The sequence below is a fragment of the Penicillium solitum genome (genome assembly GCF_028829755.1).
Source record: "Penicillium solitum strain IBT 25940 chromosome Unknown utg000009l_segment0_segment0, whole genome shotgun sequence".
Lineage (NCBI taxonomy): Eukaryota > Fungi > Ascomycota > Eurotiomycetes > Eurotiales > Aspergillaceae > Penicillium > Penicillium solitum.
This window is the reverse complement of record NW_027072128.1, coordinates 1,194,919-1,217,137: the sequence shown is the minus strand read 5'-3', so window position 1 is coordinate 1,217,137 and position 22,219 is coordinate 1,194,919. Positions and strand designations below refer to the sequence as shown.

At 47.2% G+C, this 22,219-nt stretch overlaps 8 protein-coding genes across 8 annotated transcripts; 3 read left to right on the top strand and 5 right to left on the bottom strand.

Moving 5' to 3' along the window:
- Nucleotides 1–1,812: 1,812 nt before the first annotated feature.
- Nucleotides 1,813–2,359, top strand: N7455_011581 (Mitochondrial inner membrane translocase subunit Tim17/Tim22/Tim23/peroxisomal protein PMP24; the record flags this gene model as incomplete). The annotated part of the gene is made up of 2 exons (XM_040954423.2): nucleotides 1,813–2,235; nucleotides 2,318–2,359. The coding sequence occupies 2 exons, from the start codon at nucleotides 1,813–1,815 to the stop codon at nucleotides 2,357–2,359; spliced, it is 465 nt and encodes a 154-aa protein (XP_040815293.1).
- Nucleotides 2,360–2,900: 541 nt separating this feature from the next.
- Nucleotides 2,901–7,446, bottom strand: N7455_011580 (uncharacterized protein; the record flags this gene model as incomplete). The annotated part of the gene is made up of 9 exons (XM_040954372.2): nucleotides 2,901–3,608; nucleotides 3,675–4,487; nucleotides 4,542–5,891; nucleotides 5,958–6,124; nucleotides 6,184–6,562; nucleotides 6,612–6,651; nucleotides 6,716–7,113; nucleotides 7,297–7,323; nucleotides 7,381–7,446. 9 exons carry the CDS (start codon nucleotides 7,444–7,446, stop codon nucleotides 2,901–2,903), a joined length of 3,948 nt encoding a protein of 1,315 aa, XP_040815179.2.
- A 1,940-nt stretch (nucleotides 7,447–9,386) lies between these two features.
- On the bottom strand, nucleotides 9,387–9,922 carry N7455_011579 (uncharacterized protein; the record flags this gene model as incomplete). The annotated part of the gene is made up of 2 exons (XM_040954501.2): nucleotides 9,387–9,752; nucleotides 9,809–9,922. 2 exons carry the CDS (start codon nucleotides 9,920–9,922, stop codon nucleotides 9,387–9,389), a joined length of 480 nt encoding a protein of 159 aa, XP_040815261.2.
- A 1,291-nt stretch (nucleotides 9,923–11,213) lies between these two features.
- Nucleotides 11,214–14,431, top strand: N7455_011578 (glycosyltransferase; the record flags this gene model as incomplete). Its single annotated transcript, XM_040954311.2, has 7 exons — nucleotides 11,214–11,373; nucleotides 11,436–12,072; nucleotides 12,141–12,377; nucleotides 12,427–13,188; nucleotides 13,307–13,931; nucleotides 13,988–14,126; nucleotides 14,184–14,431. The coding sequence occupies 7 exons, from the start codon at nucleotides 11,214–11,216 to the stop codon at nucleotides 14,429–14,431; spliced, it is 2,808 nt and encodes a 935-aa protein (XP_040815066.2).
- A 1,199-nt stretch (nucleotides 14,432–15,630) lies between these two features.
- Nucleotides 15,631–16,906, bottom strand: N7455_011577 (uncharacterized protein; the record flags this gene model as incomplete). The annotated part of the gene is made up of 2 exons (XM_040954327.2): nucleotides 15,631–16,692; nucleotides 16,745–16,906. The coding sequence occupies 2 exons, from the start codon at nucleotides 16,904–16,906 to the stop codon at nucleotides 15,631–15,633; spliced, it is 1,224 nt and encodes a 407-aa protein (XP_040815106.2).
- A 521-nt stretch (nucleotides 16,907–17,427) lies between these two features.
- On the top strand, nucleotides 17,428–18,804 carry N7455_011576 (RraA family protein; the record flags this gene model as incomplete). The annotated part of the gene is made up of 1 exon (XM_040954416.2): nucleotides 17,428–18,804. The coding sequence occupies one exon, from the start codon at nucleotides 17,428–17,430 to the stop codon at nucleotides 18,802–18,804; it is 1,377 nt and encodes a 458-aa protein (XP_040815058.2).
- A 334-nt stretch (nucleotides 18,805–19,138) lies between these two features.
- Nucleotides 19,139–20,089, bottom strand: N7455_011575 (HpcH/HpaI aldolase family protein; the record flags this gene model as incomplete). Its single annotated transcript, XM_065606705.1, has 4 exons — nucleotides 19,139–19,401; nucleotides 19,452–19,687; nucleotides 19,737–19,915; nucleotides 19,940–20,089. The coding sequence occupies 4 exons, from the start codon at nucleotides 20,087–20,089 to the stop codon at nucleotides 19,139–19,141; spliced, it is 828 nt and encodes a 275-aa protein (XP_065459871.1).
- A 706-nt stretch (nucleotides 20,090–20,795) lies between these two features.
- N7455_011574 (DUF3632 domain-containing protein) lies at nucleotides 20,796–21,845 on the bottom strand (the record flags this gene model as incomplete). The annotated part of the gene is made up of 1 exon (XM_065606704.1): nucleotides 20,796–21,845. One exon carries the CDS (start codon nucleotides 21,843–21,845, stop codon nucleotides 20,796–20,798), a length of 1,050 nt encoding a protein of 349 aa, XP_065459870.1.
- Nucleotides 21,846–22,219: the final 374 nt, after the last annotated feature.

Genomic DNA, 22,219 nt, shown 5'->3' with positions numbered 1-22,219 from the left:
GACTTTCTTGCCCTTGATCATCGTCTAGCCTTGGCTCATCCCAAGACTTGATCTGTCGAAGTACAGGCTCTCGAACTGGGGATTGAGATTTCAGGAAATGCAGAAGCTCCCCTTGCTTCACTAGATCCTAATGTCTTTTTGGGATGTCTTTTTTGGATGTCTTTTTTGGATGTCTTTTTTGGATGTCTTTTTTGGATGTCTTTTTTGGATGTCTTTTAGATATCTTTTGTATGCTCTTTTTTGATGTCTTCTTAGGTATATACGAAGGCGGTAAAAAGTTTTGCTTTATATATGGCTTTACTATATATAACCAGGGATTGAGCTTCCAGATGTTGACACCCGAGAAACTTTACATAGTAACTCCCGAGGTCCCGAAGGGGAAACCATGGGTACCTATGAACATCCATGTAAGACACTCAATGGTACTTAAAACTTCTAGACTGATAGATATATTTAAATGCCAAGAAGTATTGGCTTTGGCAGCCACCTACCACCTACACCTAACGCATTATGGGCCTCCGTACACGTCTACCGGTGAAAGTAGGTAGTGTGGGTTTCTTATATATATTTCCTCGGATTTGTGCCCGAGGTCTTCTTGTTTCCCTTGCACAATTAGCTACGCCCACCAACGTTTCAATGTTTCCTTAAGATAATTTCTACCAATCATTCCTGCCTCTTCACTAGGACCATTCTCACCAAATCCTTCTTTAGCTCGTAGCGGGATCTCACCCCGAGCATAAGCAGTAGCTTGTCTAAGACCTTGTGGCACATTTATAGGACTACACGAAAAAAAAGCGCTTAGTATTGCTGCTGCTGTCCGCTAACCATCTGTGGACATGTCTACGCTTAATTTTCTATGACACCAAGTTCCAAGACAAAGCAGGATAAATGTCCCGCCGCAGAACATATTGGACAGGAGTTTGGCCTCTTAGAATACTGTTTTGACCTTTTTCCGGGCAGCAGGCGTTTACGTCACATAACATCAGACAACCATTCTTGTGATAGATAATTCGGCAACCCTAAGCTTGTGCAAGGGCTGGGCTATAGAAAACAAAATGAAGCTCGGATCTATATACCTTGAGCGAGCCTGGAGCTTGAGCGCCTCCTATGCGATCCCCCGAATATCTTCTGTCAATGACCGCTAGTACTCGTGAAGCGGGGGGAAAGGAAGACCAGTGGAAGGCTTCCCGAGTCGCTTGATAGGATCACCAGTGTATGGTGAACCTTATTTTGTTAAAGGAGACAAAAAAGTGCAGCCGTAGGACGCACATTCTTTAGATGGCAGAATAGTTCCGAGGTGTTGGGATCTATGATCCCTGATTGGCTCTGTTGGCTCCTCCCAAAACAATGACAACTAAAGAGCCGTGCAGTATCATAGATTATTGTGCAAGAACGAAGAACTTTTCTGATGGCCTCGAGACATCATGTAGGGATAAATGGCCGGGATATTCTCGTCCCCCGGGTAGGGAACCCGGGGATTCCTAACCCGAACGAATGATAATCCAAAAGTGATAAATAAACACGGGGGACATGGTAGAAATCAAAGGGTTCGGTGGCGACCGGACCGAACATCAGTGGTCACGTGTACCCCGACATGGGAAAGAAAAAGTCGACCCGCCCTTATCTTGTTATCGCATCTCTGGACTTGTCAATCCTCGACCTTTACAACCCTCACGCCTTTCACCGGTTTCTTTCTCTCACTGGGCTTACTTGCCAATATTCGACTTTTATCCTCGCGCTTTTCACAATCGGTTCATCACCAACCGATCTACCTTTATATCACCGACGCTCAACCCGCCTCTTTCACACATCATGGATCACACGCGGGACCCCTGCCCCTGGGTTGCCCTGAGCGACTTTGGCGGTGCTTTCTGTATGGGTGCCATCGGTGGTGCTGTCTGGCACGGTGTTAAGGGTTTCCGCAATAGTCCCTACGGCGAGCGCCGGATAGGTGCTCTCACAGCTATCAAGGCGCGTGCTCCCGTCCTCGGTGGTAACTTCGGCTGCTGGGGAGGACTTTTCAGCATATACGACTGTTCAATCAAGGGAATTCGCAAGAAGGAAGACCCCTATAATGCTATCATCGCTGGTTTCTTCACCGGTGGTTCCCTCGCCATCCGTGGTGGTTACAAGGCCGCCCGAAACTCCGCTATTATGTGTGCTGTCTTCCTTGCTGTGATCGAGGGTGTCGGCATTGGTTTCCAGCGTATGATGGCTGACAACACAAAGCTCGAGGTACGATGAACTCTTTGATTTTTGAATGAATCCGTTTGGTGTTTGAGTTAAGACGTGTCTGCTAACCACGAATGTCCAACAGCTTCCTCCCCCTCCTCCATCTGAGCACAAGGCTCTGGCTTAAATTTCCTCTCCTCTCCATTCACCAACACGATCGACGATCGACCTATCTACACTCGATCTCCCTCGATTTATGCTCCCTTCCAGCTTTTTCTTCATAACGACATCCCCACATTGAGTCTCTCTTCTCGGGTGTCCGATTTGGTTCATCATTCTTAAACGACATATCATAGAGGATCCTGTTTTCTTTACTTGCTTTTAATGCCGCATCCCGCACCCTGTGTTTTTGGAGCATTGTACTTTATGGACAGCGGTTTTGTTTTTGTGGCTACCAAGACCGGCGTGTCTTTCTGTGGCCAGGTGGCTGAATCAAATCTCTCCACTCATCCTGCAAAAAAAGCGTTGAAGACGGGAGTGTTTTGGATTACTGTATATTAATGTATGCCTAATAAGCATGTGATGCATTTCTTCTGTGTATATTGATTTCGGCTTAAATCCCTGCATAGAGAACTAATCCAGTCCCAGTAGAAACTAAGATTTTCCATCAACTGAGAGACTCCGAGCAACGATTTGGGCTTGCATAACATGGATCCAGGATAAGCCGATTAAACCCCTATTGAGTCGTCCAGCTCAGTCTCCCTCCCCGAAGACCAGCCACGTATAACCCAATTCTTCGGTGTTGACAATCCCGAGGGCCCTTGAATGCGATCCTTCGGCCCTTTCCCGCGCAAAACAGCCGAGCCAGATTTTGCCGCAAGTGTAGAATCATACGTCCAAAAAGCGTCGAAAGCCTCTCGAATCCGATCCACCTGAAACGCAACAAACAGGACGATTGTAATAATCCCCACTGTCAGCGGAGCAGAGATGGCCCAATACAGCGTCTGCGAGCTGTTCATGTCGCGGATGTCAGCGGTGTTCATGCCGAGATAGCTGGTCACAAATGATAACGGCGTAAACACTACAGTCATGATGGTAAAGACAAGGACGGCTTTTCCTTGGTCTTCTTGTTGCACGTCCACCCCGCTGAGCGTCTGGTTGGCCAATGAGTCAAGCTTTACGCTGAGGTGTGAGATTTCTCTAAGCTCGGCATTGAGCTGGCGGATGAGCTTGTGTAACCGCTTTTTCTCAAGCTCAAATGAGGAGACCCGAGACTCAGTGGTGATGGTGAAAGAATGTGGGTCTATAACGCTCAGGTAGTTCGCGAGAACGAGGTGCTGTCTCTCGGAAGCCTTCTGGATTATTTCTAGCTCCTCGCGGACGAGATAGATTTCCTGCAGTAGGCGTCGCTGGGGATTTTGACTCGCTTTGAATTGCTGAGAAGATAGAGATCAATTAGTAAAGTTGAGATTAATGATAGGGACCAGGAAAGGGATACCGACCAGATTGCGGACGTGTTCACGATAGATCTCGATTAAGTTGACCTGATTGCTTTGAGAGTCTCTGCAGCGAATATCCCCCATAATAATGGCGAGGACTAATGCGGGACCCGCGGCTTCGTAGGTGACAACATCGGATACCTCGTCGGTATAGGTCATCATGATAATGTCTCTTATGGCTTTCTCCATAGACATCTCTGCCTCTACCCCAACATCCGTCACATCTAAGTCTGAGGGCATCGAGAAGGTCGGCAACGGGTCGGAACCTGTGTAAGTTTCTCGCCTCTTGTGATAGGTCTTCACGAGATGTGCGCCACTCACGACCAGCATCAGGAGATCCTGAAATGCACCAACCAAATTCTTCGGGATGAAGTATGTGTTCCGGTCAAACTCCCCATTGGCTGACACTCCGTGCTGGATCTGAGCTGCCATAGTTTCCAAGCGTCTCAAAAAGTCTTTCAGGTCGGTAATTACCACCCGGTCATCCCTCCGACAAATGTGTGTCAAATAATCTTCAAAATCCATCACCCACTGTGATTGCGAGCTGCTCAACGAGCGTTGTTCGGGGAAAACCATGGAAACGTGCGTAAGGAGATGGTCGAGGGCATCTGACCGAGTGGAGTACTGATGGGATGCCATGCATTTTTCGCATTCACCCACGACAAAGGCCAGTTCATCTAGCTTGTCGTCGTCGGGGAGGTCGTAGTACTCAGTACGGCCGAGGTTGGCTATAAAGAAGGTCTTCGACATCCGTTGATAGCCTGCTTGATTTGCCAGCTCTTGCGTGTAGGATGTGTCCCAATACTGGGGGATGGTCTGCAAATTTGGGCATTAGAAGTTGTAGGGATAGAGGGAGTGGACGTTTCTCACAGTGAGCAGATCATGAACCGCCCCCCAGAACTTGTCGCTGACAGCACATGGGTATGAAAGCGGGGCAAAGAAGTGGAACAGTCGACATAGCCTACTGACAACATTTTTCAAGGGCACCATTTCCGGCGAGAGTAAGTCGGGGACAATCTCAGGATGTTCCGCGATCAATGTGGGAAGAGAAACGGCATATCTCTGCGTGATAGCGTGGTCCACATCAAAGTATGACTTTTTCGTGGCTTGTTTGTAGATTGACGAACTATCTCCAGTGGTAGGGTCAAGCAGCTCATTATTGATATATGCGAAGAGGATCTTTATTGTTTCTTCGTCCACGTTCAAAACCTCAGGTGGGTTATTTGGCGACTGGACCTTCGACTTTAGATGATCCGAGCTAGGGTTATCGAGAGGGCTGTTTGGTTTTGAGATCGGGATTTCTTCCACCAACGGGGTTGTCTTTGTCCGCCAGGTAAAAACTGGCGGGAATTCCAAGTTGATAGTGGGTGGAGAAGCATGGGAAGAGGTCTGGGACGCAGATGAACTTCCGGTTAAGGATTCGGATGTTGTGGAACGATGACTATGATCGCTCTGGCCTTCCAAATCTGCTGCATTGGGAAGAATATCTTGATCAACAGACTCCTTATCCCAAGAGAAGGTGGGCTTGGTTGGTTCGAAGTAAATGTTCGAATGAGCATATGTGTTGTCACTAGGTGTCTGGTTGACCACAATGCCGGCGGAATAGAAGGAATACTGCACACTGGTGCGCTGTCGCAAGCGATGCCTTGCTCCGGTATAGCGAGCCTTACCTAAATACCCGCCGTTCCAGTCCGATTTGTAATCCTCGGTGGCTTCTTCCGTCTCGTTCGGACCGCGTTCATCTTCATCCATCTCTGGTTGAAACGATTCATCTGTCTCGGAAAAATCACGCTTTCTCTCAGACCCACCCTGTTCACCTGCCTCGGATGAATCGTGATTTTGCTCAGATTGATCCTGTTTATCTGTTTCCGGTAGGCTCTGTCTACTTCGCTCTGATTTAGGAGATGTCGCATCGAACATTCTCTCCATTTCCTCTTTTTTCTTGTCATCTTTGAACATGAACTTCTTTCCTTTTTTATCTTTACCCCGGCGCTCCTCTGCGGTTTCCGCTAAAAAGGTATCAATATCAATGCGAAGAAGCGTCGACGCGCACGAGGCTATCAGTTCGGTCCAATCCTCTGCTCTGATCTGAACCCTGTCTTGGGTAACCCTGTCATGGGTATACATGGCAAAATCCCGGGAGAGTTCATGCCCGCGGTTGTCATCATTGCGGCCTTGGCCCTCCGGTAGGCAATATCTGAAAATCCTATCTCTCATTTCCTGTTCGATAAACATCAACACTGCGAGACTTAAACAATATGCCACAAGGGGAAACATATGACATACAAAGAACGTCTTGCAGAGCTCCACGGGAAAGAAGAACACACGCTTGTCGGGATTAATGACACAAATATTGGAAGGAGGTGATGACTGGGATGTCGGCGGGCTCATGATCTCCAAAGAGGGACTTGCGCCATCTGTCAGAGGTATCGGTGCACTAGTTATAATGAATTCTGTGGTCACCAGGTGTCAGTATGTCGTAATTAGCTCGTACGAAAGGGTGTTTACGAACGAAAGTTGACGATCACTGCCCATAATTCGGAGACATGAACAACATGGCCCTTTGGAAAGACTCCCGATTTTCGAACTACTTGTTGCAGATCACGGTGCCGGGTAGACTCCAGGTCGTAAAAATACTGCAGGAGGCTGCGTGTAGAATAGGCGGACTTCCGAAAGGATTGGGCTGCATCCATTTTTTGGATTGAATAGTAAGGAAGACGGAGGAAGATGGCCGACCTTTCGGTGCGGTTCTTGGTGGAATTAGAGCCAACACAGCGCATCACGTACTGTGGCTCGCTCAATCCAGGGGGATCTTGCTGGGCTCGCTCCAGGAGAGATACAATGAGAGCCCTGTCTTCATCTGCTAGATTCGGAACGTTTGATGCAAAGCGCTAGCTTGTTAGTGAAAAGTGTAGTCCAATGAATAGATCAGATATATACCAAGAAATCATCAAAACTATTCGTGTCGGTTTGCGTATGGCTAATACTCAATCATGTGATGAGAATATTATATCTTCTGATGATTGGGCAATCTGAAAACTCACGTCCATGAAAACTGAGGGCCTTGCCCCTCATTGACTGACACATCTGTTCGATAAAGAATCATTTTTCCATCCCCCGGCATCCGCGAACTGGCGACATCAAGGCTTTGGCCGATATGTCCCCAGTGGGATGGGTCAGCTCTGAAACCATCCACAGATCGCTTGACAGTGGACGGTTTTAGTCCGACATTAAAACTCAGCGGTATCCCGCGCGATACGCACATGGGCGGCAGATAATTCGAATTTTGATCGGGATTATGGGGGTTCATGTCCTGCCGGTGGGACTGTCCTCGATCACGCCGAATCATATTTCTCTCTTTGAAATATCTTGTGTGTTCAAAAAGCATATCTAGTACATTCTGACTGATCGACTTTTGGATGACAATATAATCGTGGTTCGTCTGTAGTTTGTCAGTACCATATACAAATCCTTGATGGTTTGACTTGCCTCGGACCAATCCCATGGCAAAGAGTAGTAGTCGAGTGTTTTTGGGTCCACATCGTCGCGATGGACCTTTCAAGGAGGTAAGTACATCAGATTAATTGGTCTCATGTTGAAATTGATGGGGATGCTGATTACTTACATTGGTCCAATCGAGTATCACGCGATTCTGGTAGGATGTATGTTAAAGCCCATTCCTCTTGAATATGCCCCGTTTGTTATATACCTGGTACGGAGTCTCCTCCACTGTCACTTTTGGGTAGCTATCGTAGCTCTCGTTGTCTCTAGCCATGTTGTAATTGTGTAGGAAATGAGATAAAGAATAGTTTTGCTTCCTATTTAACAGAGTCATCGATGCCACGTTGAGTTCGTGTTCGTGTTTCACGGCATTTCAGTGGTCTGTGCGGGAGAATATGGGGGCTGACGCTAGACTCCTCTCACCTAGGTAAGCCGTAAGAAGTTAGGGTTGTAAAGCGTCACCCCGCTCATTATTAGCTGGATGTCTATCATGATGGGTATATAATTTCCTTTGACATATAATCTGTTACATACGACCATAGGGTGTGGAAAACAGGGCTTCCCGTCCGCTCAGCCGTACTTAAGCCACACGCCGGTGAGTTAGTAGTTGGGTGGGTGACCACCAGCGAATCCTCACTGTTGTATGTTTTTGTTTTTTTGCTCATTCTTTTGATCCGTTCAGCAAGTCCTTGTTGTCTGTCGTCTCTGTACTTCAGCCCATTCAGCCCCTGAACCTGAATGCCCTGAACACCACTATTTTAGACCTAAATATCCTGCAAGCCCTGAATCGCTGACGTGCCCTTCCCCTCTTCCTGTACTAATTATTTTTTCGCATAGCGTGTAGCCGTGCCTTCAGTCCCCCCCCCCCCCCCACCGCCTGCGGGATGGCAATGTCGCAGTCTAGTTAGAAACCGTAACCACTGCGGTTTGGTTTGCCCCCAATTGCGGTTTTTGGCGCACTCCAGCCCATTCTCTATTTCATATAATAAAGATCAAATCCATTGAGCTTATCTTGATGGAGTGAGGTGATAAAGAGGTTGTTAACTTAGTCAATGGGTTCGTCCGGCGTACTACTTATTAGAGCTCCGCAAAGCCCATTAAAATGTAATGGGTATACAATATTATATTCTGACCCTTTTACTAGTTATATAAAATTCAAATTTAGTATATATAATAACAGTAGCTACAGAAGTATATATTTTAATTTCAAAGGTAATCCGGCTAGTAGAGGTCGAGATACTATAAAAAAGGTTGTCTTACTGCTTGATATATATTTAGGATCTAGATAGGAGTACTACTACTTTCTAAGTCAACTTCTATAATTTATAAATTATATAAAGAACGCGTTTTATCGCGTTTTTAAACGTAATTTAGTGAAATAACTAGTAATTAATTCTAACCTATTTAAATTAATAAAATATTACCTTTAGAATAAAGCCTATAAACGGAGGTAAAACGAAGGGTAATTAAAAAAACCCGAAAAGGTGGTTCAACTTCTGAATTCTTGGCATATTTGTACCATTTTAGGCTTATTTGGGGGCCCATTAACCCGCAGTGGGCCCGAAGGTAGGGCCCAAAGCCTAGCCCATTTGTGGGCTGGGTTAGGCTGGGCTATGGGCTTTATGGGCTTTGCGGAGCTCTACTAGGTGTTCTGTGCCGAAAGCCTTACAATACACTCTAGAATTAGTTATCCTAGAATCTAAAAGCGGTCGGGATTAAGACCAACATTAGGCCAAATGAAGGCTAAATTAAGGTACTAAAGGCCGCAAAGCATTGCGTTAAATCCGAAAGTAACCCTGGCCGCTATGCCCCTGCGTACGCGTAACATATTCAGTCGCCTGTACATTGCACTGCGATAGATGTATCACTCTGGTCAAAACTTATACCGTGAACAAAATAAGCCGTGGAGAAATTGTCTTGTTTTAACAAATACAACTGCCGGCCGATGAAACGCTTCTGGATTTTACTTTTGAGGGAAAATGCCCAGAAATAATCTAATCTTATCAATTTATATCAAGAGTGACTAGCCAGCTCATAAAACGAACTGTCAATATTTAGGCAGGGGATATTAAATTGATCCAGTTTTAAAACAATCCATCAACCTCTTCCAGCTTAGAAATAACCGGTGTCCTAGCTCCCAAATTCTCCCGTATTCCGGTCATTTACCATTTGGAGCTCAACGGCGGCCGGTTCAGTCAATATTCCATTGTCCGTTTAGTTGGTGTGAGCTTCACCAGGAATGCGGCCGCTAGCAGGAATGCGGAGCTGAGCGGCCTTGTTATCACTCTCAATCTTCCGGGCCACATTGATGGCAGTCTCGGAGACGTTAGCGCTGACAGCCTGTCCAATAGCCAAGGCATAGCGAGCGAGACTGCCACCGCAGTCGTGGATGATAAGGCTAACATAGTTCTCGACGTACTTCTCCCAGTGGGGCTGTGAGTCGAAGAGGCGGTCGATAAACTCCTGCCAGTGAAGCTCAAGGCCAGACTCAAGCCTCTTGATCATCTCATCGGAGTCCGCGCCGCTCAGGGTGTGGGGCTTGCGGTACTTGAGGTTCTGCGCCTCGCCCTCAATACCAGCCTGGTTTAATAGTCAGCATCCTCACGTCGGTTCACGGATCATATACAATAGCTTACATCCATCATCTCAATCTGGTTGTCGATAGCAAGCACGCCAAAGAACGAACCGTTCCAGTAAGCTGCGGGAGGGATCAGAGTCTTCGAGAAGTTGAGATCGAAGTACTTGAGCATGGACTTTGCCTCAAAGGGATCGATCGGCAGTAAAGGTCTAGGTCAGCCTGCAGCCCTCACGGCGCTGTAGCCTCCTGTCAAGGAGACCTATATCACTATGTTCAGACTGCAGGTGCCCCGTATGGGCCGAAAATATCTCACTCATCTCCATTTGTAGCAGTGTAGCAATGGTTGGAATAGAACTCTTCTTTTTCAAACCATTACCATGCCACCAATACGCAGTGCAAAACGATCGTGAGCTTCTTGACCATACGAAGTAGATTGCTCCATTTACGTAGTTGCTTCTCTACTGGGGTCTAATTAATATTAGTAGAGCTATAGAAATTTTCCAGGTTTGCTTGGGACCGTTCGTTCAGTTTAACCGTGATGGCTGTGCCTTCATATCTAACTCGCTGGTGACGCTTCTTTTTTGCTTGCAGCATGTTTTCAATGTTTGCTTGTAAAATCTTTCCCCAGTAATCACTAGGGGCTATAGACCATCTGGGTTCGATAGGCATCGCCATCAAAAAAACTATTGGTCATCGTGGATATCTTCCAAGTGGTTTGACCTGAGGAAGACTAAGGCATTAGCTACAGTAGCAATCCCTGGTATCTAATAAGATTTGAACCTACAGCATGATGATAAGCAAATGGTGGAGATTCCGAAACTAAGCCTTACCGTTGAGACCTGTTTATCACCGTGACCACAGATGGACCCCCAGAAAGCACCAAGCGCTTCAGTAAAGCAACATCAAGATGAAGACGGGAGAAGTTGACACCTTGCCAGTTCAGATGTTGCTCTGTTTGCGCTGTTTGTTGCCTTTGCGTGGAAGCTGCCCGGCATGTGTCACTACCGGAGAGCATTAAGCTCTAACCAAGGGGCGTCGTCCTTTGGCACTTCTTTGATTGGCACAGACCAATTACTCGATGACCAATATCTAGCTTAAACACATAGGACGACCAAGGCGGATGACCTCTGGATGCGGTTGTGTTGAGTAATCTAGACCCCCCCCAGATGATCTTTCACATAGAGCCAAAGCTTCACCGACCCTGGGCCGTGAGCCCACTGACGTCATTCACCACAACGAAAACACGAATCACTACGATTTGATGAGTTTGTCAGATATTATCTGAGACGGGTCGCGTGAGCAAATATCATTTCGGTGTTCCAAGAAGGCGAGAGCGCGAGAGGGTGAAGACCTCGCCGCGTGTTGGACTTCAGGCGAGCTTCATCTATTTTGACCATCGCTTTTCCCGATTTCCAATCTCGCCTTTTCTTCTAGCCATCCCACACGCCATACCATTGTCGATCATGGCCGCTGTAGCACCGAATACTGCAGAAATTTCATCTGAGCGAATGGGCATCATTCGTTCGGATGATTTGCCGGGTGAAGGTACTAAGCTACCACCAGAGGACCACCATGAAGTGCAATTTTTCCAGGAAGGGTTGGACACTGGTGCTCGTATTCTAGGTGAATGATATTCCGGCGATATTCACTCACATTGCATTAACGTGGATCACGTCTTGTCATAGGTGACGGCCGGGTAGACATCCATATCGATCAGCATAAACCGCACCTCACAAAGCTATTGAACCATGTCCAACGCCCGGATATACATTCCGGACCTGATCGGGGAACCCAACAGGCTGCTAGTGCAGAACAGCCTCCGTTGAAGGATGAGCCTTTTCCACTGCACTTAAACCTCGTCATCCAAGTGATTGGTTCTCGAGGCGACATTCAACCATTTGTTGCACTAGGGAGAGAGCTGAAAGCACACGGGCACCGAGTCAGATTGGCCACACATTTAGCTTTTCGGCAATTCGTTCTCGATAGCGGCTTGGAGTTTTTCAATATCGGGGGAGACCCAGCAGAGCTGATGGCTTTCATGGTGAAAAACCCGAGCCTTTTACCAGGGTTTAAGGCAATACGCAGCGGAGACATCCAGAGGCGTCGGCGTGAGATGAAGGAAATCTTCAATGGATGTTGGAAATCTTGCTTTGAAAAGGGTGATGGGACTTACCTTCACCAGATTAAGGAAGACCCATGGAGTACGACTTTGGATTATCGTCAACGACCCTTCGTGGCGGATGCTATTATAGCCAACCCTCCTAGCCTAGCCCACATTCATTGCGCGCAACGACTAGGCATCCCTCTTCATATCATATTCACGTGAGCTGACCCTCTTATATATTAAAATCTAGTTTCCTTTCGCATACTGAATACCTAATGAATGATAGGATGCCCTGGTCACCAACCCAATCTTTTCCCCACCCATTAGCGAATGTTCACAGCCGGAGCTGCAAGCCAACTATCGCAAACTTTGTGTCCTATAATATTGTGGATATGATGGTATGGGAAGGGTTAGGAGATATTCTAAACACGCTTCGCAAAAATACCTTGGCTCTCCAACCTCTGGATACAGTGACCGCCCGGAGCATACTACACCGATTACATGTGCCGCATACGTATCTATGGTTAGGAATGTATTCCCGGTCGGCAGAATGACTCTAATATTTGAAACAGGTCTCCTTCATTACTACCTAAGCCCCCTGATTGGGCTGATAACATCGATGTATGCGGCTTTGGCTTCCTCATGTCAGAAACCAGCTTCACACCACCAGAGGAAATAACTGCGTTTCTCAACGCAGGACCAAAACCAATATATATTGGTTTTGGCTCGATCGTAGTTGATAATCCTCTCAAACTGACGAGGATTATATTTGAAGCAGTCCGAAAAACCGGACAGCGGGCTCTTGTCTCAAAGGGCTGGGGAAATCTGGGGGCAGACGAAGTGCCGGACAATATTCTTATGATTGGAAATTGCCCTCACGATTGGCTATTTCGGCAGGTTTCATGTGTGATTCACCATGGCGGTGCTGGCACCACAGCGGCAGGCCTCGCGGTAGGTCGACCCACGATAATTATCCCCTTTTTTGGAGACCAGCAATTTTGGGGAAATATCGTTGCGCGGGCTGGAGCTGGGCCAGCACCGATACCTCATAAACATTTGAACCTGCAGAATCTCTCAGACGCAATACAGAAAGCGCTAGAGACAAGTGTGCTTGACAGAGCACAGACGATCGCGATGAAAATGCAGGAAGAATCTGGTGTGCGCCATGGGGTGAATAGCTTTTACCGGCATCTTGATCCCCAGTCACTCAGATGCTCTATACTCCCGGATAAGCCGGCGGCTTGGCATCTCAAACATACTAAAATCAACTTGAGTGCCTTTGCAGCAACGTTTCTAGTCAAATCAGGGAAGATCAGCCCAGACATGCTCGTGCTGTAAGTCTCCTCAAACATGAGTCACTAAAATTGCGAGAGTTTCTTGCTGACTCGCCTCCGGTCACCGTCCAATCGAATACGATACGTTCATGGACCCTGCCAACCCACTTACTGCTAGTGTTCAGGTGCTCTTTGGAGCCCTTGCGAGCTTCGTGACTGGACTTGTAGAATCGCCAGGAGACATTGTGCGAGAGCTTGTTTCTGCTGGTCGCGCAATGCGCCAGCCCCAGGAACATTTTGATCGCCACACAGCATGTCGCGCAGCACTTTCTTCGCCCGATCAATTATCCCTAGAGAATAGTATTGAAAGTGAGGAAATACAGAGTGAGAATGAAGGCGGGCAATTGCAGTTTGAAAATGGTGAACAGGGAAATAGGGATATTGGAGAAGAGGAGAGTACACAGGAAGATTCTGCTGATGAGGACAATGAAAACCTTATCAACGACATCGTTGGAGTTCGAAGCGGAGAGCGCAAAAGGAATCTCCAGCTCGAAAAGGCCAAGACAATGAGCAGCTCGATGACGCCCTCAGAACCACCTAAATTCACTGTTTTACACGAAGCTGCGTTCCACGGAAGTAAAATGTCGAAGAAGATATTGAAGGTAATCATATGGTTACCAACCGATTTGTCGCTGAGCATGGCCAGAGGTTTCCACAATGCACCCAAGTTATATCACGACACGACAGTAAACGACGTCCCCCAGGTGCTCAGTCTTCGAAGCGGGTTAAGGGTGGCGGGAAAGGTAGTAACAGCCATACCAGTGCCAGTCTGAGGCCAAATATTCTGACATATCTACAGGAGCTCAGAGACGGATTTCACTTCGGTATCACGGGCCTAGGAACACATCCGCGTTATGGTCTTAAGCATGAAGGTGCGAAGGGGCTCCTCAAGGGGGTCGGGAAAGCAATGGGTGGGGTTTTTCTCAAGCCGACAGCGGGTACGTTGAACGTGGAACTATTTCCGTTATCTTATTGTTCACAAGCTTCCTAATCAGGGCTATGGGGTCTAGCAGGATATCCCTTGAGCGGAATACTCAGAGATATCAACGACTCTCTAGGCAGACATCAAAAATGCATGATTGTAATGGGTCGCATCTCGCAGGGACACGAAGAGATGCGAGAGTCCACGGCCCAGGAAAGGGCAAAGGTATCCAGGGGGTGGATTACGATTGAACACGACTTGAAAAAGTCAAAGAAAAGACACCGCCTTTTTCATAGATCGGACTCCGCCCATGCTTTCTAAGACAGTGAACAAAGAAACAACCTTATGGACCATCTCAGCCGTAATAGGAACGAGTGGCTTCAGTGATACGATATCGTTTCCGTAAACTAGCCAGGACCTTCATATTGAGATCAAACCAGAAAATCTCGAATATACTGAAATACAATTAGGTTTTCTTCAATCTACTTTGGAATTACAGCTAGATAGCTCATGCTTTGGTAATGGGCCATAACCTCAGGGAATACTCGGGGAGCACTTCGGGGCTCCAGAAGGAAATAATAAAAGTGGGTTCAATTCAATTATGTGATACAAAGATCAAGATCTTGTAAGAGGAACGCTTAAAAGGTGTCAAATGTAGCCATTTTGGTGCTCAATTTACCGTCGCTTGCACTGTGGTGTAACAACGGCGGAAACATGAAGCAAATAACAATAGAACTTAAGAGGGCATAAAGACAGGAGTAACTACACGGTAATATGTCTCACATAAGTTAACGATCTGTGATTTGCCAGAAGATTAAGAGCAAAACTAGGTGGTGTAGCAGCATCTCGCCATTAATTTGAGAATTTTAAACACTACGGAAACAAGACAACAAACAGCCCAAGCAATTTAGTACTAATGGGGGTGGTGATTTCAATGTATAAAAAGAAAAACAAGTATAAAAACATACAACAGTATGTCCAAGGTAATTCGGACGTAGGCGGCTCGCTGCTCTATTTAGGACACTCAGGGCAGATAGTTAACTTGTTAACCAGTTAACGAATAGTGAGCGCTAGGTGACCACAGCCTTAGATATGGTGTTGTATGTTTTTGTGTTTTTATTTGTCTTTACATTTGTAACACACTCTCTCTGGATTGGAAACATGCAGTGGAACAACCAAAATTGTAGAAGCTAGACTTTCACAGAAGTTTGTAAAGTGGAGGTAGGGCGTATTTTATACCCATCGGCTTATAGAATCTTAAATATTTTCTTTTATAACGATAAGACTGTAGTTAATGTAATAAAACAGAACAAAGAGAAAGGCGAAGAACAAGAATATGACCGGATTCTGTGAATATTTGGATGTATCTTAAAAAAATGGCCCTGAGGTGGTGTTCAGTAAACGCCTCAGTTAATGGGAAATAAATAGAGAGCTTGGAAAGTGGACAAAATACCACTCTCTGGCACCGGTTTGACCTAGGATATACTAGCTACAACGGCTATCATCTTAGTTTGAAACAACTAAACACAACCCGTTTTGACGGCTTCACTAACAGCATGCACCACATAGTCGATGTTACCCTCATTCAGGCCACACACACTCATCCGACCCGAGGGCAACAGATAGACATGAAACTCCTTTTGAAGTCGAGACACCTGCTTCTCCGTCAACCCCGTATAGCTGAACATCCCAATTTGCTTCTCAACATGTGACCAATCCTCTAGCGTCTCTTTCTCCAGCCGTTGCCTCAGCAAACCTCTCATCCTTTGGATACGTGAGCTCATTGTATCCAAGTCTGCTTTCCACTGAGCCCTCAGACCCTGATCCCCAAGAACAGCCTCAACAATACTCGCCCCGAAGCGCGGTGGATTGGAATACTCCGCTCTCGAAATCAACATCAGTTCAGATAGCGCACCCTTTGCCGAAAGATGCCGCGGTACAACCAGATGTAGGGCCCCCACACGCTCGCCGTACAAACCAAAGTTCTTCGAGAACGACTGCGCGACACACAGACCAGCATGCGTCTCAGATGCGAGGACATTCTCTACGAAATGACGAACCGCCCACGCATCGCCGTCGACATCGCCCGTCGCAAATCCCTGGTATGCACTGTCAAAGACGGTGAAGAGCTTCTTCCGCTGGACGAGGTCAGAGACCTCTATCCACTGGGCCTTTGACAAGTCCACGCCGGTGGGGTTGTGCGCGCAGGCTTGCAGGATGACGACGTCATTGGGTTCGGCATGGTCCAAGGTATCTAGCATCCCGGTTATATCTACTTCCCTTGTGTCAGGGGAGTAGTACGGATACTCTACAACCGGAACCCCGGTCATCTCCCAGATAGACTTGTGATTAACCCATGTTGGAGAGGGGATGAAGACGCGATTAGGGCGGAGGTGGCGGGCCAGGAATGTGGCTGCGAGATGGTTTGCGCCTGTGCCGGAAACTGTTTGGATTGAGACTGCGTTGTCTTGGAGGCTGGATGCAATGGAGCCAAAGATGAGGTCCTTTGCCAGATTAGTGAAGGTTGGCGAGCCCGCTATGCCCAGGTATTCGTGGGTGGTTTCGCTAAGGCGTTGCTTTGCCTGTTTTTATCGTTATTGGCTGTTTTACTCTGCAGAGCCATTTTGGAAATACCTCTTTGACGCTGGGCAGAACCCAAGGTTTTCCATTCTCGTTGCGATATGCTCCGGCGATCAGTGAGACCTTCTTTGGGTGAGGGTCTGCTTCAAAGTCGGCCATCAGACCGAACGCAATATCCGCGGGGGCAATCTGGAGGTCAAGATATTGCTTTGCCATTTTTGAGCTTGGTCTTTGAAGCCGGTAGTCCCTGTTAACGGTGGAGTTGACTAGGTTGCACTCTAGAGTCGAAAAAGTGCCTTGGCACTTTGGTGAATTTGGAGAGATAATTTATTAAAAATAATGATGTTTGGACACTACTGTGTCGTTGCCATGTATTTGGGCAATGATTATAACGTTCGGTGCGAAACGGCATAGTCACCAGTTGCCGAGTCATCTCGGGATAGTGATATTCGTCGCTGTTGACCAGGTTTGTCAAGAAATTGACGAAAAAATAGAGGGGTAAATGTCGGCAAGTTCTGCTTACACTCATTGGTGTGTTCAATGTTCATATTAGGTACATATTTATAGACGAAGCCGAATAAATTAAAGTGCGAGCATATCCAAATCGGTGAAATAATACTTTGCCGACATCCATCAGTGAACGCTCAATACTTCGCATTTGAAAATTAATATAAGCCACTTACCTTCAACGGTTGTTCCATATTTCTATTATCCACTCAATTACCGCGATTAACACAATGAACCAGTTCAGCATTTTGGAACGACTTTCAGCGCTCGACACCAATACAGTGTCTGATGCCTTGGATTTCCTCGGTCTTAAAGGAGCCACATACGGCTTACGACCACTCTGGGACTGCCCAAAGATTGTCGGACGCGCCAGTACAGTTAAACTGGGCCCGAAGACTGATGCTGCCCCCACAGCTCACCTACTCACCCCGGTCATAGATGCGGTGACCACGGATGATCGCATTCTCGTCATCTCCGGCGGCACCGATGGCGTCTCATGCTGGGGTGATATCATCGCCAATGCCTCAAAAGTGAGGCGCATTCGTGGAACCATCATCGATGGCATGAGTCGTGACATCGACGGCAGCCGCGATGTTAGCTATCCCCTCTACGGCCGTGGTGTGACCATGATCAGCGCACGCAACCGCCTGGTCCAAGTTGAATCTGGGACACCGTTGCAGATGCGGGGCGTCACCGTCAACCAGGACGACTATGTGATTGCTGATCGGTGCGGGACAGTTTTCGTCCCTGCCAAGAGCATCGAAGAGGTCCTGGAATATGGCGAGCGGATCGATCGTCGTCAGACCCTTATGGTTCAGGCTGTTCGAGCTGGTCATCCAGTGTCTGAGGTTATGCACGACACGCAATTCGAAGCCATTCGAGAGGGTACATCATCAGCGACAGTCGCGGCAGCCGCGCCATCTTTCAAAGGAAACCCAAAGAAAGCGGGCCCTGAAGACCAAGAATTGGTAGCACTGTTTGCCAATTTAGACACCCCTGCGGTCTCTGACGCACTTGATAAACTTGGAATTTCTGGACAGGCGTTTGGTATTATGCCTTTGGCGAATTACAACAAGATTACCGTCGGGCCAGCCTTCACTGTGCTCTACGTACCCGCCAGCGACCCGCCAGGAAGTGTTGGTGATTTCATCGACGATGTTGCTGTAGGCGATGTCGTAGTCATCGACAATGGTGGGCGCACGGATTGTACCGTTTGGGGCGATATCATGACTCAATACGCTGGCCTGCGGGGTATTGCCGGATCAGTTATTGACGGTGTGTGCCGAGACGTGAACCGTGCGATCAATGATGACTACCCGCTCTTTACTGCTGGGCGTTGGATGCGAACTGGTAAGGATCGGGTTCAAGTGGGAGGTGTTAACCAGTCGATTGGTATCGGCAAGGTTCGTGTTGAACCACGTGATATTGTTGTTGCCGATGCAAATGGTGTCGTTGTTGTTCCTCGAGATCGAGCCCGTGAGGTGGCCGAAGTAGCGCGAAAGGTTGAGAAAAGCGAAGCTGGTATTCGGGAAATGATCGCTGGCGGAGCCACAATCGCAGAAGCGCGAGAGCAGCTCGGTTATCACACGCTACAGCGTAAGGGATAAGGATTAGCTAGAGATTTTACCAGAGGCCTGCTTTTCTTTCTTTGGTGATGACATCTGATAAATGTTGCAAGATTGTAATTATGTTAGCCACGTACATCAAACAACTATGCTTTTTCACTTAAAAAAGGTCTACGGTCATATGTGTTTACCATGTATATTGAAATACATTCCAAGCGTGTTCGCAAGTTGGGGACTTTCTAATCCATACCATAGGGTAAAAGGCTTTTCTTATGCCAGGTCCAATCCAAGCCATATTTTTTATTCTACATGTAAGCTGTGCTTTAACCATTCAGATAGACACACATCCAGGTTCTCTCATCTAGCATCTAAGCTGTCATGAGCGCGCAATTTCCAGCTCAGCTGTATACCAGTTTTGCATCGCCCGAATATCGTAACTCATCGCTACAGTATCGAATACTTTCAGATGTTCCCTGCACAAAGTCCCGTTGTTCGACAATCGACAGACCCATTTACCATGTTTTCTAGCTGCTGCCACGATCTTTTCGATTGCGTCGACAAACTCGGGCTCGTCCCCTTTTGCGGGCAGATACCCAAGGACCGATAGAGCAAGGTCGTTTGGCCCAATAAAAACCATATCTTGACAAATATTAGTGAAACCTTTCTCAAGATTGTGGTCAGTCACTTACCGACACCCGGTACAGCACAGATAGCGTCAACATTCTCGACTCCCGCTTTTGATTCAATTTGAAGACAGGTGATGATCGTTTCGTTTGCCGTTCTCATGTATGTCGGGATATCGATATTGTGAGCGATGCCTGGAAATGCCGATCCTTGCCCTCGAAGCCCTTGTGGGGGAAATTTTGAGTACGACACGACGGTCCTGGCTTCTTCAGCTGTGTTGATTTGAGGTACAACGATGCCGCTTGTCACATGTTTAGTAGGAGAATGGTAGAGTAGGCGTTCTCACTCACTGTGCACCAGCATCTAAAGCTCTTTTAATCAAATCTGCATGGGTCATTCTCAGACGAACAAGTGGTGACACCCCCAGTGCAGCGATAGCGGCAGTCGAGCTGTGCATGGAGTCATCGCTAATATATCCATGCTCACAATCGATAATAATGCCCTTTATAATCATCAGTTCGGGTTTAATCTATGGAAGAGGATAAATGCTTACATCAACGCCGGTCTGAGCTACAACTTGGGCTGTGCGAAAGGACGGAAGTCCCAAAAAGGTGATGATAGGCTTCGAGCCAGCTCGCAGAGCATTGAGAAAGCGTAAGCGGGGGTTTTGAGTTAAGGTCGCCATGGCTGATGGGTATGACATATTGGATTTACAGTGTTCTTCGATAGATCAATCAAAGCCCATAAAGCTGTTGTCTTGGAGTCGTCCTGAGAACGCAGCGCTGAGATACGAAGCAAGAAGCAGTAGAGTTGGATGGCACAATAGACAGCGATATTGATATATCGAAATAAGTTGGAAATTATATTTGGAAAAGGTCGTACTAAAGCTATGACCATCTGACAATGGGAGGCGTTGATCGGTATCGGGAAATCAAATTTATCCCGAGCAGACCTAAGGCTGACCGCGAAACCAAATATCTAACCAAACACGATAATATCTGTCGTTTTCAAGTCAAACTCACCTTTTTCGGCGACACGGTCGATACGCCGAGCCGCCTATCAACATGTTTATCGCTCAGCGCGAAGACCCAACAGTGATTCAGCGTATCCAGCAATGGGTCCATAACGCACGGTGTGCGACTATGTACTTCGTTTAGACTGTTGCAAAAAAAAAAAGTAACAATAAAAAAAAAACATACAATAGCATGTCTAAGGTGACCACCAAGTCGTGCTACTACTAGCAGGTACCTTCTCGCAAGTCGAGTACTTGGCTTCAGTATTATTTCGAATATACTAATGCTATCTGATACAATTTGACGGTAAGTGGGTTGATAGAGTGACAGAAAGAGAGAAATTGGGGATGTCTACATGGCAGTTCCGAGTTTTCCTTCGAAGCTTCATCGAAGTCTTTACGATTCTGGCTTCTCAACGCCTGCAAGGGGCTCCAAGCACGAAAGATGCTTATCCTGATGCAGGGCATCACCCCCATTAGCATAAGCCCTGAGGACCTCAGAATTCCGTTCTTTGATTGTGTTGACCATGTACTCAATGCCATCAGTGGCAAGCTCCTCTAGGGCTTTCTCATTGGCCTCCTTGGCTTCTTCTTGAATATTATGGAGTCGCTTCAGCCAGAACATGTATCTCCATGGCGAGAATCCAGCAGGTGATCGCTTTCCAAGCTCCGAGTCAAGGAACTCCTCACCACCCTCGCTAATATCGCTAGGGCAGTCGTTCCAATACACCTCTGATAGTAAAAGGAGGTTGTGGCTTGCTATTTTCAACCAAGAAATAGCAGCTGGTAACAGATGAAAAACCTCAAGCTGCTTGATCCCTCGGTTGGGGTCTTCCTCATCTGACTCTTCTCCAGTGCGAAGTGCTTGACAGCCTTCAAAGAGATTACGGAAGATCAGAAGAGCAACTTGGCACAGCCTATCCTTAGCAACACGAACGGATGCAAGTTTGGCTAGGAATGTTGCAAAGTTGAGACGGTGTGTTCCCGACATGGAAGCACCGTTATTGACCCAGAAATCGGTCATATCGCCAGCCAAGAAGGGTAAATCATTCCAAAGTGTACCATCGACGGTTCTTGCGATATCAATTCCAGAGATTCCGCGTACAGGTCTAGTCAACGGCCCCATTCCTTGAATGCGGAGGATATCGAGGACTATACCCTCATGTTCAGGTGATTCGGAGGAGATATTTCGGCCAAGCTCGTAGTACATATACCATAGCGAATGAATGTGGCGTTCAAGGGAATCTACACCATCTCCAATATCGCAGTATCGGCTAGTAACGAGCCATGTCCGGCTACTGAAGGCCACGTCTCGAACTTCTTTGAATTCACCCCGAGCGATGGACTGGCGTGTACTTTCCTGGTCTTTACGAGCATGGTCGCCCGTTATGACAGAAGGAGTGCCCCTAGGCAGAGAGCCCAGCAGAGAATCACGGAGGTGGTGCATTGTAGGAAGCTGACAATTTTGATTGATGATTCAACTAGAATTCAGGCAAGAGAAAGAGGACAGTGAAGTGAAAGCGTTGATATAGTAGGGCCCCACGGGGATTTAAATCGTTGTAAGGTTCAACTTTGAGGGACAGACAGATTTCTCTTCGAACGGATTTCTCTCCAGGGGGGACCCCTGATATAGGCAACAACTTAGGCTCCAATAGGCCGGAGTACATATGTACTCAACAGGTAATACATAACAGGTCACAAACCCTGCCTTTATGGGAGCTTAGGGAAGTGATCACGAAAGGAATGACCCATCAATGCAGCAATAGATTAGTGGCGAGAGAAAAGTAACGGGAAGTGTATCATATCAATTTGCCAGTTCAA